Source organism: Monopterus albus, unplaced genomic scaffold (assembly GCF_001952655.1).
Source record: "Monopterus albus unplaced genomic scaffold, M_albus_1.0 scaffold32.1, whole genome shotgun sequence".
In the NCBI taxonomy this organism is placed as follows: Eukaryota; Metazoa; Chordata; class Actinopteri; order Synbranchiformes; family Synbranchidae; genus Monopterus; species Monopterus albus.
In genome coordinates, this window is record NW_018127912.1 from 1,122,064 (window position 1) to 1,137,330 (window position 15,267).

Genomic DNA, 15,267 nt, shown 5'->3' on the forward strand with positions numbered 1-15,267 from the left:
TTATTTGCAGAATTTACAAATCTCCATGACTCTCGTGTGGTCAGGTCTTGGATCTCTGCAATGCGTGTTCCCACAAATACCTTAAATCTGCAGGAGTCAGAACGCAGCCAGGTGAGCACGGTAGTGGAGTCAGTCCATAATAGTAACTGCTGGATGGGAAGGGTGAGCTCTTCCTTTAATACCTTTGCCAGCTGTGCCCCTGTTAGTGCTGCACACAGTTCAAGACGTGGGATAGACTGTTGCCTTTTGGGGGCTACTCGAGATCTAGCTGTGAGGAAGGCGGTCTCAACTTTGCCCTCTCCATCCTCTGTCCGGATGTATGCTACAGAGCCATATGCCCGCTCTGAAGCATCGCAGAAAATGTGAATTTCTCTGCTATTTCTTTCAGAGTCCATAGCCTCACTGGTGTAACATCTAGGTAGGATGATGTTCTGTAGAGCAGGGAGCTCACTCTCCCATTCCTGCCAAGCGTGAAGGAGCTCTACTGGGAGAGAGGGGTCATCCCAGTCCCTTTTCTTGTCCCACAGTCTCTGCACTACTACTTTGGCTCTGGTAGTATATGGCACAATAAACCCTAAGGGGTCATATTGACTGGCAAGCACTTGGTATATGGAGCGGAGAGTTACAGCAGGGTGTTTCAGTGAAAATGGAATAGTCCAAGTGACATTATCCTTTTAACAGTTTGATTGTTGTGTCTTGTTGCTTTTCTTCTTTTGTCTCTCCTCTATCCACTCGCCCCAACCGGTCGAGGCAGAAGCCCGCCCACCAAGAGCCGGGGTCTGTCGGAGGTTTCTTCCGTTAAAGGGAGTTTTTCCTCCCCACTGTCGCCAAGTGCTTGCTCAAGGGGGATTTATTGGGTTTTCCCTATGTAATAATATTGATAACACTAAGGTCTAGACCTTACTTTGTAAAGTGTCCTGAGATGACTTTTGTTGTGATTTGGCGCTATACAAATAAAATTTGATTTGATTTTTATTTATTTATCTTTCATTCATTAATACTGACAAACATCGCATTTAGACTGGCAGGGGTGTGCAGTTAAATTCTGGGTGAAGCCAAACCTGATGACGTTGTATGTATGTATAGTGCGCTCCAGTGTTTTGCATGAACATGCTCATTTTGCCATGAATGGATCACTTTGCAAAAATGTCACTTGAACTTGATTTTCATGAACATGCAGGGTGATGAACGTGAACAGTAAAGGCTTCGTTCAGTACGAACAATGAAACTCTTCAAGTTTCTGCCCCAAAGTCTAGGATCACTTGTTTTGTTTACTGCTGGAACCTCACATCCCCACATTAGCACCACTGTGTTATGTTAACACAGAGCGATACACCACTCACTTGTGCTGCACAAGACCTAAAACAAATGCACCCTCAAGCTGCAGCAGAAGCAAAAGTGGAGGGAGATGGCGGGGAGTCACTGAGTTCACCGGCAGGATAGCCTAATTTCAGGGATCCACTGCCAAAGAGTATCCAGGTATAGCTAAACTGATATTTATATATCACTAATATGCACAGTACACTTCACACAGAATAGACTTTATGATAGAAATCATTCCCTACAAATTAATTAATTTAAGAGAAACCATATATTGGCCACTTCAAACCTTGCTAAATTTACTTCCTTCTCTTTTGGGTGTCATTCTAAATCAGGATGGCAGTACGCAAAATGCCAGAGCCCTTTTATTTTGTTAGTTCACATGTGACATACATAACATATTTTAAACAATCTGGCAATGCAGCTACTGGGGGCTGAGAATGGATGGGTAGGAGGAGGTTCTACAGTAAAAATGCTTTTTACTGCTCAGAGCAGCTTGCTAAAAAGTAATTAAAATGGAGAAAATGAAGGTGAATATGAACTATGAACATGAACTAGCTCATTTCGATGTGTGTGAACTGAACTTTGATTTAACTCATGCAAAGTGTGAGCTTGTACAACACTGGTGCCCTCCTTCCTCTGTGTGTATCACTTACAAAAAGCTATTTTGGTCATTATCATTTTAATGTCAGCAAAAATAGCTAAAGTGCAGCTCTCACAATAATGCAATGAACCAAAATATCACAGCAACATGAAGTAGCTTTAATACACTCATTGACATGTTTACCTTCCTGTTGGTTTTAAGTTTTGTGAGCTGAACTTTTCCAACTGCATTTCCATGGATACTGGCTCTACTCTCTCATTATAGCAACTGCTGCCTACAGTACGCATGCGACACAGCAGAAGACAAAAATATCTCTCCTTAATTGTCATTTCACTTGCCAAAAATGTTTAATTATACTCCTGTGTCTTTGAGGTTCATGTGATAGTGTTGCTTGACGAAATGTAGGCTTACAAAACTGTAATTAATCATCACAAGCTTCTGACATGGTCTAAATTTGCACACGCACACACAAACACACACAGAGAAAATGCCTGTGCTCCATCTGCTTGCAGATCCCACTCTGCTCATCAAACATCCACAGAAATGTTGCAGATGAAAAAATTATATATGAAAGTATCATATCAGTTGTTAATATAATTACTCTATTATTGCCACATTGTTCTTCATTTTAGTTTAAAATGCTTTTTCCTATACAGACCTTTAATTTTCCTCTTTAATTACACTTTTACACAAATTAAACTACAGCACTGCCAATGTCCTACCTACTAGTACTGTACCAAGATAACTGCCAAGTTATTGCTTCTATATTACCATTCTATTAAGAATGTGTGCTTTTCAAACCCCAGCATGGTAGAAGTGCAGCATACAATGAATAAAAACAGTGGTCAAGACAGTGATTATTGTAACCTCTCAAACATTAAATAAGACAACCTTTAAAGTTTTACTCCAATTGCATAGATATTGATAATAACTCCTTAGTATCTTTTAATTATGCTGAGCTGTAAAGTATAACCACCATACAAACTCAGAGTTGCATGGGCAAAAGGGCAAAACACTCAAATCATCAGTTGTTTACTTGCTTTATTATTCTTCCCTGTATTCTTAGTAGGATTTCATTTGACTTTTTAATATGTATGAACTTGTTGTAACCCTCTCCTCTTTGTGGCTGCACCATCTGTGCATCAGTCAGGTGTGAAGAAGAGTCAGTGCTATGTTTCACAAATGATATTTGATAGGACACAGACACCATACTGGGCCCAAGTGAGAACCAATGAAAGCTTGTTTTCTGAAAAAAGACCCCAACCTCTGTAGACCTCATGCCTATACGAAGAACTGAGCTTTCACTAAAGGATCTTCTCTTGAAAATTAAATAACAGTGTGTCATCTTGGGGGAAATTATAGCTTTGAATCACATCAAGAAGGTAGTGTCTTGTCTTTTAGTATTACATATTTTTGCAGTTTATGGACCTTGTCAGATACCATGTGCTAGACGATTCCTTCTATGTAATGGTTACACTATACACTGTTACAGTTTTTTTGCTTGGAGGTGTAAAGGTAGCCCATCAGTAGTGATGTGTGTTTCAGTGAATGGAGTATTTGAATTATTACATTGTTAGTGACAGCACGACTCACTGAGGTCTATTTATAGTCAAAACAGCACAAAGTTATTGTTTTAATTCGTAGTGTCATTTGTCTGAATATATGCAATTCAAACATAGAAATCTAAAAGATTAAGTTTTAATTTCTTAGAGCTTTCCTAATAAGAATTTTGATGATGGTTGTTATTCATATTATGCTAATGAACTATGACTAAAGTTCACCAAGAGCCTCCTGGGAAATAACACCACTGAGAATTAATCAATCAAAGGGCTATATTGAGGTACCTGAGAATACCCAGCCAAGGGCTACAGACAACAAGGGCGACGGAGCAGGATATACATGGCGCCCCCTGCTGAAGACTACTACTGCTGCCAGTTCCAGCCAAACACCTTTGACCCCTCCCGCTGCAGCTCCTGCCTGCGACCAGATCACATGCACCTGAGCACCAATATCACTGCAGCTGCACAACGGGACAGCGCAGAGGAGTGGGTAGGTACATGAATTATTCAATAGTTCTGCTGGGCCTGTGTTTATCAGAGTTTTCAAAATTACACAAAACAACGCTGTGAAAAACAACAAAACAGGTAATTACTAAAAGTGAATAATAAAACAAACATAATTTATGAAGCAACTCACTTGTGACTTGAAGGTGACCTTCAGACATAGGCAGATTTACCTTCAGGGGTTCCTAGGGCCAAGATTTCTTATTGGCTTCCTGTTGAACGCCATTGTATACATGACAGTTTAATTTTTTCACCAGACATCTGGAAAACAAAGCTCTAGCTAAACTGATTAGTTCATAAACTGATTAGCTGGTTGACAGGAAATTAATGGGGAGCAAGCTGGAAAAATGGTTTACAAGGGCAATTGCACCAAAATTCATTTGTATCAGCTTCTTAAAGTGAATATTTGGTATAATCACCATTTTTTATGATAGTACTGTAAACCCAACATCTTTGGGTATTTGTCTGCTGGTCAGACAAAACATGCAATTTGAATAGAGATATGTTATTGTCAGATGTATTGATAATGAAAAAGATTGTAGATTGTTGTCTTGCATTTCTTTTGTGATGCATAAATACAACCTTGCCACAAAGTACTTGACAGAAATATAAAGCAATTTTATAAACCATAACTTTAAAATAAGATCGTTATGAACTATAATAAACATCTGAAACTAGATTTCCCATGACTCTACTGACATTTTGAATAATAGGGTCGAAGTCGAGAGCTTTTAAATGACCTGCTACCATTCAACATGATTACATAGGTGTGACAAAACAGTTCCACACTGAGGTGACACTGTCAACCTATAACACAATCACCAAGTGAATCTACTGTGGAGGTGGGAGTAGGATAATACAACAAGGTGGCATTTGATTCTGTATCATTAATTAATGAAAGCACCTTATAGTCCCTGGGGAAGGGGGTGTAATCTTACCCACCTATAAGACATGCAAACATATCCACTCATACAACACAGGCCTACTTCAGTTAAACTGTAAAATAGTAATTTTTACCAAGATTTTTATGTAGACTTTATTTTAATCAGAAAAAAACAAATTGATGGCACTTTACATTCTTTAAACCCACACTGAGACAGGAGATCAGGAACTAAAACATTTAACTCTTCTGTAAATTAGAAATAAAACTGAGGGAAGGATCAAGATAAAGATGCAAAAGGACTTGAGTGGGTGGCTCTAGTAATGTAAAAGCACTAGAGCAATGAAATAATGATGAGCATGGCCAGAGACTAGCTTGAGTTACGTCCTGTGCAGTCCTAATGAACTGGCTTAGCTAGAATGAATGGAGAGGAGAGGAGAGCTGCTGCAAGCATTAAGAGCACATTTGTCTAAAGACAGCAAACCATCACAGTAAGTGAAACACATCTTAATATTTAGGCTTGTGATGTTGGATGGCTATGTATTAGTGTCTACAGGGTAAGTGTATGCTGCTGTGTGTTTTGCTGTCATTTAAAATGTATGAGATAAAAGACCCCAGCCATGACCGTTGCTGTGGTAATTTTATCAGGGTCATAATTTGATATAAGTGACACTGTTGGTGTATTATTTTAAAAACAATCAAGTGTGATAACTGCTATTTGAAAACAAAAGGAAGTACCAAAACGTTTTCTGGAAACAGGCAGATTAACTGATGCCACAGTCACCTGTATTAACAACCTGACTGTGCCTTCTAAAATAGGTATTCATGTAAAGTAACAGATTGCCTGTCGCTGGACTATCCTGATACTTAAAACTGTGTTTTTGTGCTCAATAAACCAGGATGTATATGATGATGATCTGTCTGAGGTGACCACAAGTGCCAGTAGTGATGACCTCAGTGGTGGCTGGACCTATGACTGGAGTCTGGTCCAGAGTTCTGAGTGGGAACCTAATATCTGTGACACTGACATACAACCCAGGTAACTGTGTGTGTAGTCTGATTTTAGAAACCACTTTTCTTTGCTAAGAACTAGATCCCGGAGCAATGAGCACATATGTTTCTTGAAATAACCTACATAACATTAGCTTACAAGTAGTGTTGCACTATTCGGGTTCAGGATTTGAACTCAAGTCCCAAGACTCGTGACTTCACTTAGACTTGAAAACGGATGCCTCGGACTTGGACTCGGACTCAAGCATAGACTTCTTTCAAACTCGAAAGTTGGAGACGAGGACCCTGACTTTTTCTTTTTTTTTAAGTTATGAGATATATAATAAGATATTATGGTTGCCTGCGCCACGCTGTATCTGGCACACTTCCATCAAAGCATACACTCCACCTTTCTATAAGTGATTTTTATGTATCAAATTGCTGATCAATATAGTGATGCAATACACTGATAGAAAGTTTGGAATCTAAAATTGTGCGTGCTGTGTCAATTGTGTTTAATGCAGACCTTGATGACTTGGACTTGCGTAGCGGAGACAACTTGGATTCGAGGTTTAATGACTCGACTGCAAAACTGTGACATAGCTTAGTTGACATAATGGCACAAGTAACATGACTGAAGACACAGATCAGACACCACTATTCCATGGGATACAGTCAGATCAAGGGTGTTACCCCTGTAGTGAATAGGTTCATGCACATAGTAAGTGAAGCCAAAAGTACCGATGAATGAGTCAAATGAATGAATCAGATCACAGGCCTTGTTCAGGTGATTATTGAGGTCCACTGCAGTTAGAATCTCATCAGAATGAGTAATAGGGTCTGAAATGAATTCTTCTAAATATTGTTTGTAAGGACCAGGTAAAATGATTGCAGTCTGTTGTCCTGCAGCTATTTTATAACTGATAGATAGGATTTTAACACACAAGCCTCAAAAGAGTTAGATGTATTATCAAGTTTGCTGTTTGAATTGAGAATAGACTTGAGGCAACACCACCAGCTTGTTCAGCAGTCTGAGACACATGAGCACAGGAATACTCAGGTGGCAAGAAAACAAACTCACTGTGTACAGTACATGTCCAGCGCCAACTAAACAGACAGGCAGACAATGTTAATGACTAGCTGGTGTCCATAGTTTAGCCAAACACAAAAGTGCATTGGTCTTACATCCATGAAGAGGCCAGAAACTTGTTTTCACTTTCTTATATTCTGTACACCAATCAGCCATAACATTATGACCACTGACAGGTGAAGTGAATAACACTGATTATCTCATTATAATGGCACCTATCAGTGTGTGGGGTATATTAGGCAGCAAGTGAACATTCAGTCCTTGAAGTTGATGTGCTGAAAGCAGGAAAAAGGGGTAAGCATATGGATTTGGGTGACACTGACAAGGGCCAGACTGTGATGGCTAATGACTGGGTCAGAGAATCTCCCAGACTCCAGGTCTTGGTGGGTGTTCCTGGACTGCAGTGGTCAGTACCTACCAACAGTGTCTAAGGAAGGACAAACAGTAAACCAGTGACATGGGTCATGGATGCCCAAAGCTCACTGATGATGAGGTTGATCTATTAGATTCAACTTTTAAATTCCATTTATACTTTACAACAGATATTTTTTTACCTTTGTTAAAGTGGTTGAAAATGAGAAATACTCTACATACATACTCTATGAAGAGAAACATTCAGAGGCTTTAGTGGTGATATCACACCTCGAGTGGGGAGGCTGTTGAGTTGGTCTAAAAAATATTTCTAACTTGTCCTCATGACCACAGTTTTCATTCATTTCATAATATTTTTTTTATTACTAAATGGTTGACACATGCATGCTCTTCTTGACAGTAGAACTATGGAAGCAAACAGATTCACAGAGGATGCAGAGTGACATGAGTGACAACCAACTGCTGCACTGACTCCTGTGTACACGCTATTAGGCAGGTGGTCATAATGTTATTGCTGATCAGTTTAAGTAAATTTGGAGTACAAAAATATAGTGACACAAATAAATATAGTGCAGGCTAGTACAAAACTAACTATGATCTCTATAATAAACATATATTCACCAAGAACTGAAACATTATAAGATTCATAAAGACAAACACTGTGACAGGGCTGTTGTAGTAGATTGCATTTAGTTCTACAGGTGAATCTAATAAAATTCTCCATGGGTGTATTTTACATTTAAACACTGTTTGCACTAACATCCTGGTCTAAATCTCAGTGATGACCTTGTACTGCTTCCTCCAGCTCCCCAAATCCGTGGGATTGTCCAGAGAGGACCAGATCCCTCAGCTTACAGAGGCACTCTGTGGCACAAGGAGATATGACCCAGCTGGACCCTTCTCCCCACCAAGGCACAGAAAGTTCCTGGATGGATGAGAGGAGGGGCAGAAGCAGGTCCCACTGGGCAGGAGGTCAGTCATAGATATTCAGTTTTCCTACAAACCTACAGAGCACTATCATAACCTTGACCTTTGAGAACCTGACACTTCATCATTATTATGTTATTCATGAAATTCATGTTCATGCTCTCTTACAGGCCACATATTTAGGCACTGACCACAGATCTGTATTATTTTCAGAGTCCAGACGAGACAGGGAACAGGAAAGCGGTTACTTCTCTCCAGAGAGAAGACGTGATGATGAATGGCAAACGAAGGAAGTAAACACGCGGCCATATCGTTACTATGAGAAGGGACATCCCCTCCCCGGCAACTATGTTCTGGAGCCCAAAGCCTGTGTCCCTTACAGAAATGTCAACCTTGGTTTACCCTCCAGAAGGAGGAACTCAGAGACGTATATACAGGGAACTTGGAGAAGTGAATCCCCACATAAGTACACTTACCACTCCAACTTTAGGAAAGGAACCAACTCACAGAGAAATTCTCCAACACGTTACAACTCTGTGAGTCCAGACCACTACAAGGTAAGTGAATCATCTCCTGCGGGAACTCAGAGAGGGAACTCCCTCTCTAGGAGTCATGCCTCATCTCACGGCTCCTCTCAGCTCCCATTGCATGCTCCTTCTCGGCATACATCAGGCAGGTCCAGTCCATCTTGCAGAAGGGGGTCCACTGCCTCTCGGACCACCTCACCCCGAAGGGCCACTCCTTCTCACTGGCACACAGACTCCTTCCATTCACAGAATGGAGATTATTGTGCCCAAAATGAATGCAGCCAGGAGTTCAGGAGTCCATCACAGACTTCAAACCAACACAGTTTAGACTCTGAGAAACTCTACAGGAATTTGGAGTCTATCTCTTATCGTGGCTCCTCAGCTGTTCAGCAGAACTTATATGAGAGATCTCAAGCATCTCCAAGAACAAGAACAACTGTCAACAGCTCAGCCAATACTCACACTCGTAACAGCCGGGAAATATCACCATCCAGAAACAGCTATGGTACACACGGTCACACACCACAGAGGGAGCCCCACTCCAGAGACAGTAGATCAAGTCCTTGTCAAGGTTCCTGGCAGGGGTCCTCACACTCCTTACTCAGCCTCCCACCGTCTCGTGGTTCTTCCACATCAAGAAGAGGTGCAGGCTCTCAGGTGCTTGATGCTTCAGCATTACATGTTGCAAACACAGAAAATGATCATGGCATTGAGGGGAATAATACGGTCAGTGGTGACAGAAGCAGGAGCAACATGAGACGAGGCATGGAGGCCTTGTTGATCTCTGAACCCAAGAATGCAGCAATAGAAGTTGAGGAGGTATGCACTGGTAACTAATATACCTAATATTAGCTAGCTTTAGCTACATTAGTGGCATGAATTTATGGATTGCAGTGTCAATCAGTCGATTGGCCCACTTTGGTCCAGAGTGAAATACCTCAACAACTGGATGGATTGCAATGGCATTTTGTACATATTTTGTATTAGTTTTGTTACCTAGAAAATGAACCCTAATGACTTTGGTAGTCCCCTGATGTTTTATGTAGCACCACCAAGAGGTCTAGTATGTCCAAAATTTACCTTTGGGGATTAATAAAGTACTCTATTTATTTGTCTATCTAGCTAGCTAAATAGATAATTATTCCTATTTTAGGGAGAACTGTTTCCACAATTATTGCATGGATAGTTGATAACCCTTGTTGTGAACCATACAGTCTATGTTGTAAACGTTAGCATGCTAACAGCAGCATTTAGCACAACTGCCTGTAGCACAACTGCCTAAGTATAGCCTCACAGACCAGTCAGCTAGCATGGCTGTAGACACTGTTTTGTTTTGTCACAGACAACTTTTTATACATCATGCAAAATGTTGATAACACTTTTCTGTATCTGAGGTGGGGATGACCATAGAGGACTACATAGTGTTAGCTGATATTCCAAAAATCCAGATGGAGTCAGAAGAAGAGTTTCCAGCAATGAGGAGGAGGAACCAGAGTCCCAGCCCATGCAGGGATCACAGACTCAGGATGTACAAGTAAAGAGTACCACATACTTCATGGATCACAGTATCATATCTGTTCAGAAGGTCATTTATTTTAGTGTATGTTTTCCTTTAAACTTTTCATTTTGTGGCTTGAAGATTAATAAAACAGTAGCTCCCACAGGAAGTACAAATGGCTTTGAAAATAGGCCTCTTTTGAACTGGTCAGAAGTAATTGCCTTAATTAAGGCCAAAGAAAGTAGGAGTGCTTTTTAAGCCTTTGAATAGGTATGTGAAAGTTAAGTTTTATAAATATATGTACATTTTCTTTACTTTTTCTTTAATTTGGTTCTGAAGCTATCAAGATGAAATAAATATCTACAGTTCAAGGCCTGAGCCAGATGAGAGGGGGAAAGTCAGAGAGAGAGGCAGAGACAGACGAGAGAAACACCGGAACTCTGAGAACGGACGATTATCTCGAAGACAGTCAACAACATCTCTTCATACACAGGTACAATTAAATAATTTTCACAATAAAATGCATGCTGAAACTCATCAAAATGTGCAACTCTGAACGTTTATTTTATCAAAGAGTTCAGATGATCAAAGTGGAAAGCACAGATCCCCAAAGCTGAAGGAGCGAGCTCGCCCTGAATGTACGCAAATGCAGGTGAGCATAGTCCCATGACTTACTGCATCTGTATAAATCATGTGATTGTTTGAGAGAAAATGGGTCATTCATACATTCCTTCTAAAGTAGCTCCTTGATATTTATTTCAGCTCTTTTTCCTCAGGCACCCCTCTCACTGAAGCACCTTGCAGGAAAAAAAAACATTAGTTAGCCCTCTGAGTTTCAGGGCAGAATGTTCATGTGATTTATCACCTTTATTAATAGATTCTAGGATGGTTCACAGCAGCAGTCTCAGCGCTGCCTAAAACTGCTGGGTTAGCAAACACAAAAGAATGGATGATCACAAAATGAAGTATTCAAACTTTTAATATTTTAGTGCTGTGAAGTGCATTCAACCATACAAAGCTTAGTAGTAGTTCACAGACCTTCACACAACATTTCCATCTGTAATAATAAGCGCTACTGCATGTGTGATCACACTGTGGCGACTTCCTCTTCTCTTTCTCTTCACATCATGCTTTTTTTTTCTCTCAATCTCTCTGTTTATTTTATATGTATATATATCGGACACAATATGATGCACACATGGTGAGTATTTCCTGTTATTTTGTGCTATCATGCTCCAACAATCTGCTTGCTCTTAAGTCATTCTAACAATCTTTTCACCAGTTCTTCTTTCTCTTCCTAGTTCCCATTGTTTTACAATAATGATCACTGTTTGCAAATGCTACACCTAATCTTTTTTCATGTCCCCATTCTGTAGTATATTTCCTACTTTTCATGCTTTAATGCTTTGCCTGCCTCTCTGTGCATGCTTCAGTGATGTAGTTATCTCAGACAGACACTGATGTCTGCCACTGACATTTTCCGTTTCCTCTAGTTTCATAGTCAAGCGTGAGTCAGAAACCACTCATTCTGCTTTTGAAGAGCTTGTTCTTAAAACTTTAATTGCAGATGTTGTTACTCGAAGGGGTGGATGTCCAGACTGGATGATCATGGCAAGGTAAGCAGAGGTTTCTGTAAATTTAATCTTAATTAATCTAAAATTAAGTAGTTTTCCATTGCAAGTCCTGTTGTAACCACAATCTCATTCATAACGACAGACAATACAAAACATCAAGAACAAGAGTTGACCCTTAAAATATCCAGAAATTAAATGTGTTTTAATCCTATGTTTACTTATTTTATTTTGCTCAGTGGAAGAAACACTGGTTTGTTCTGGGAGATACTTGGTTGAGGTTCTACAGAGACTCTGAGGCTGAGGAGGTATGGCGTTAAATTGCTCTTATATTTTAACCTACAGCATTTACAGGAATTTCAATCTACATGATTTGAACTGGGTTCATGCAGGTTTTGCCATCATAAAAAATACTAAGGGATCATTCATTCTTCTATGATGTTTGTGTTGCAACCTTATTGACTATATTACCTTTAAGCTCTTCTTTTTGTGCTGCAGTCAGATGACCTGGATGGAGAGATCGACCTGACATCCTGTGTGAATGTGTCAGACTGTGATGTAGAGAGGAATTATGGGCTCCAAATACAAGTATGTATTTACTATACTTGTGTTTTGCTCATAGTGTTGTACAGTACAGATGGACAGTCAGACACTTCTCCATCGTCACGCTATTTCCACATCAACTTCATGTTTGAATGCTTCCTGTTCAACTCTGTGTGTGTGTGTGTGTGTGTGTGTGTGTGTGTGTGTGTGTGTGTGTGTGTGTGTGTGTGTGTCTTTGCTCTGTCTTTTGATCTCCTCCAGACAAAGAGAGCAGTGTTCACACTTTCTGCTATGACCTCCAGAATACGGAGGAACTGGGTGAAGATACTAAAGGAGGCAATCCAGAGTAACGCACGGTGAGTTTGACTCTAGTGGTGGAACAAGTCCTACATTGAATGTGTTACTAAAATAAAAGTATATAAAAACTGTCTGCAAAATGCACCTAATGTATAAAAAATGAAGACACTCAATGCAAACAACTGGCCACTATGATATTAAATATTCAATTATTATTGCTGATGGCTAAACATATAAGTAGCATTTTAATGTTGTATTTGGTGAAGTTTAAAAAATTTTAGTATTGCAAAGTTTATTCTATATAAAAGCATCATACTGTATGAGCTGATCATGGTTTGTATACAGTAAGTAGAAACTAAAGCCATCAGATCAATATATTGGAGTAAAAAGTATTGTAAATTAAAGTGGCTTGAAATAAATTAATCAAGTAAATTACAGGTACATAAAATTTGTGCTATAATATAGCATAGCATTTGAGGAAAGGTACTTTACATTGCTCCAGGGAGACTACTGTATAATATAATCATAAATCAGTTACATATTAAAACCACATTTTCATGAAGCAAACCTTATAAAATGACTAGGCCAAGTGTACATCCCAGTACTGTACTATATTTAATTCAACAGCATGTCATTTGAAAAATACATTTTTTAAGCTGAAGCTAAATATAGATAAAATAAATATATGATTTTTAAAAAGCAAAAATAAAAGTTAGACAATAGGCATAGGTGACAAATCCATAGCTGACCACAGTGTCGTCATATATAAAAACATATATCAAAACATTTTCCACGCTGATAAGAACCAATATAGCATACCGACATATTTCTTAAAGATGGAATAAAATTAAATAAATCATAAAATAAAGTTAAGAAAAAAAAGGCTTGGAGTTCATGCTTGACCTTGAGAACAGCATTTGACAAAATAATATCACTTCAAGGTCCATTTCATAGCTATTTATCCATTTTAAATATTAAAACAATTAATAAAACTGTGACTTTGGATGACTGTTTGTAATAATAAATTAACAGTTAATCATGATTAGTAATTTACAAATTCAGGGCATCCTAGTTGGTGAAGCCCTAATAGTTAGAATATTTGTGCGTATTGCTCATAAAATATATAGTAAAATCCTCAATCGAATTAACTAAACAAATGTTTCATAGACAGGAAAATTCCTGGACACTGAACAAATGCAAACCATGTGGTCTGCCTGTTGTGAACACTCTCTGTCGTCTTTCTTCTGGTGTGTAACTCTACCCTTCTGTCATTCCCTCATTCTGACTTCAGCCAATCAGAAACCAGCAGCGAGAAAGAGAACCCCCTCCCCCAGAGACCGTTGTCATACCAACCTACCGCTCAGTTCACCTGCACGGACTCCGTCTATGACCCTACCACTTCCACCATCACAGATGCAAACTCCCATCAGGCCGATCACCACTATCACACAGTAGACAGAGATCTGGACTCAGACCTATCTCCAGCCAGCCAGAGAGGAGAAGGGGAGGGCTGGGACCGCGAGCAAGCAAAGCGATTGGAGGAGAGGAACAAGTGGTTTGAGAAGGGGGTCCCCCTCAGTGAAATGGGCAGCAGGTGGGACTCCATGGAGCTGAAAAAGGGGAGTGTACCTGTGCCTGTTATAGAAACCAAGGATTCAGAGGTCAGCATGTAGTGGGTAGAATTTGAGACACTGACGTTAAAGGACATGAGTACTCAGTCTCTAATTGGAGCCCAGGATAATCAGTCAACCACAACAGGGGCATCACCATCTCTGATTAGTCCCCAGACTCATCAACTGAGCCTTGAAACAGCAGAAGAGTCTGGCACTGGTTCACACATTGATGTATCAAGCTCAAAGGGGGCTCTTCCATTTATAAATGGTGGCCAGACCATTCAAACAAACACAGCTGAAGCTCTGAAAAAAGAGGTAAGAAAGAAACTACATTCACTGCAGCAGATAATTAATAGTGTGATAGGTGGGAACTCTATGAAGACATTCCAGAAGCAAATTCATGATTCCAAACTGGAAATCAAGTCTTCCCACCCCATTTCTTCCTTTGTCTTATTCTCTCCTTTTTTCTCTAAATCTCATCCTCCCCCATACATTCCCTGCAAATCCATCTGCCAGGCCCTCAGTCTTCGAAAGCAAGTTGAGAGCATTAAGAGGGAACGTGCAGCCATGGAGATAGAGGTGGATAGCCTATGCGGCCCTGGGGCTCCCTGTAGGGCCAGACTTGAAGCCATGGAAGTAGCCCATCAGAAAGCATTGCAGGAGCTGCAGGAGAAACATGAGAGGGAGATCAGGGAGCTGGAGGAAGAGAGAGACAGGATGCTGCAGGATGAGAGGCGGGCAGTTGCTAAAGGTACAGCATGACGCAAATCAAGATAGGGCAGTTTCTTAGCAGATGCTTTCTGTAAGCATTTGAAGTAGAATTTCCAAGCATCAAGTTATTACTGACCTTGAAAACATTAGTTTGATTACCTACTGATGTAAATCACAAGATGTGGCTGAAATCTTTGGGAGAGCTGTAGACCTCATGCTAAAACTTGTTTTTAAGCAATTACGTCTTACTCTCTACTATTA

The 15,267-nt window shown here is 39.9% G+C and overlaps 2 protein-coding genes across 2 annotated transcripts in view; both read left to right on the forward strand.

Annotated features, from left to right (window-relative positions):
- Positions 1 to 2,741: 2,741 nt before the first annotated feature.
- LOC109958446 (uncharacterized) lies at positions 2,742 to 14,375 on the forward strand. The gene is made up of 12 exons (XM_020597095.1): positions 2,742 to 3,973; positions 5,767 to 5,906; positions 8,125 to 8,291; positions 8,460 to 9,592; positions 10,168 to 10,307; positions 10,611 to 10,764; positions 10,846 to 10,923; positions 11,855 to 11,887; positions 12,082 to 12,150; positions 12,341 to 12,430; positions 12,647 to 12,741; positions 13,974 to 14,375. The coding sequence occupies exons 1-12, from the start codon at positions 3,824 to 3,826 to the stop codon at positions 14,353 to 14,355; spliced, it is 2,631 nt and encodes an 876-aa protein (XP_020452751.1). The 5' UTR covers positions 2,742 to 3,823; the 3' UTR covers positions 14,356 to 14,375.
- Positions 14,299 to 15,267, forward strand: part of LOC109958447 (TRIO and F-actin-binding protein-like) — a 4,177-nt gene continuing 3,208 nt past the window's right edge. The window contains exons 1-2 of the mRNA XM_020597096.1: positions 14,299 to 14,610; positions 14,812 to 15,046. Coding sequence (XP_020452752.1) covers positions 14,389 to 14,610; positions 14,812 to 15,046 — 457 coding nt within the window. The 5' untranslated portion in view covers positions 14,299 to 14,388. The remainder of the gene's footprint in view (positions 14,611 to 14,811; positions 15,047 to 15,267) is intronic.

Bases quoted from the DNA above. Each gene is read 5' to 3' on its own strand.
- LOC109958446 (XM_020597095.1), top strand. From the start codon at position 3,824: ATGGCGCCCCCTGCTGAAGACTACTACTGCTGCCAGTTCCAGCCAAAC. The intron at 8,292-8,459 runs GTCAGTCATAGA...TATTATTTTCAG, and splicing joins CAGGTCCCACTGGGCAGGAG to AGTCCAGACGAGACAGGGAA. The intron at 12,151-12,340 runs GTATGGCGTTAA...TTTGTGCTGCAG, and splicing joins GAGACTCTGAGGCTGAGGAG to TCAGATGACCTGGATGGAGA.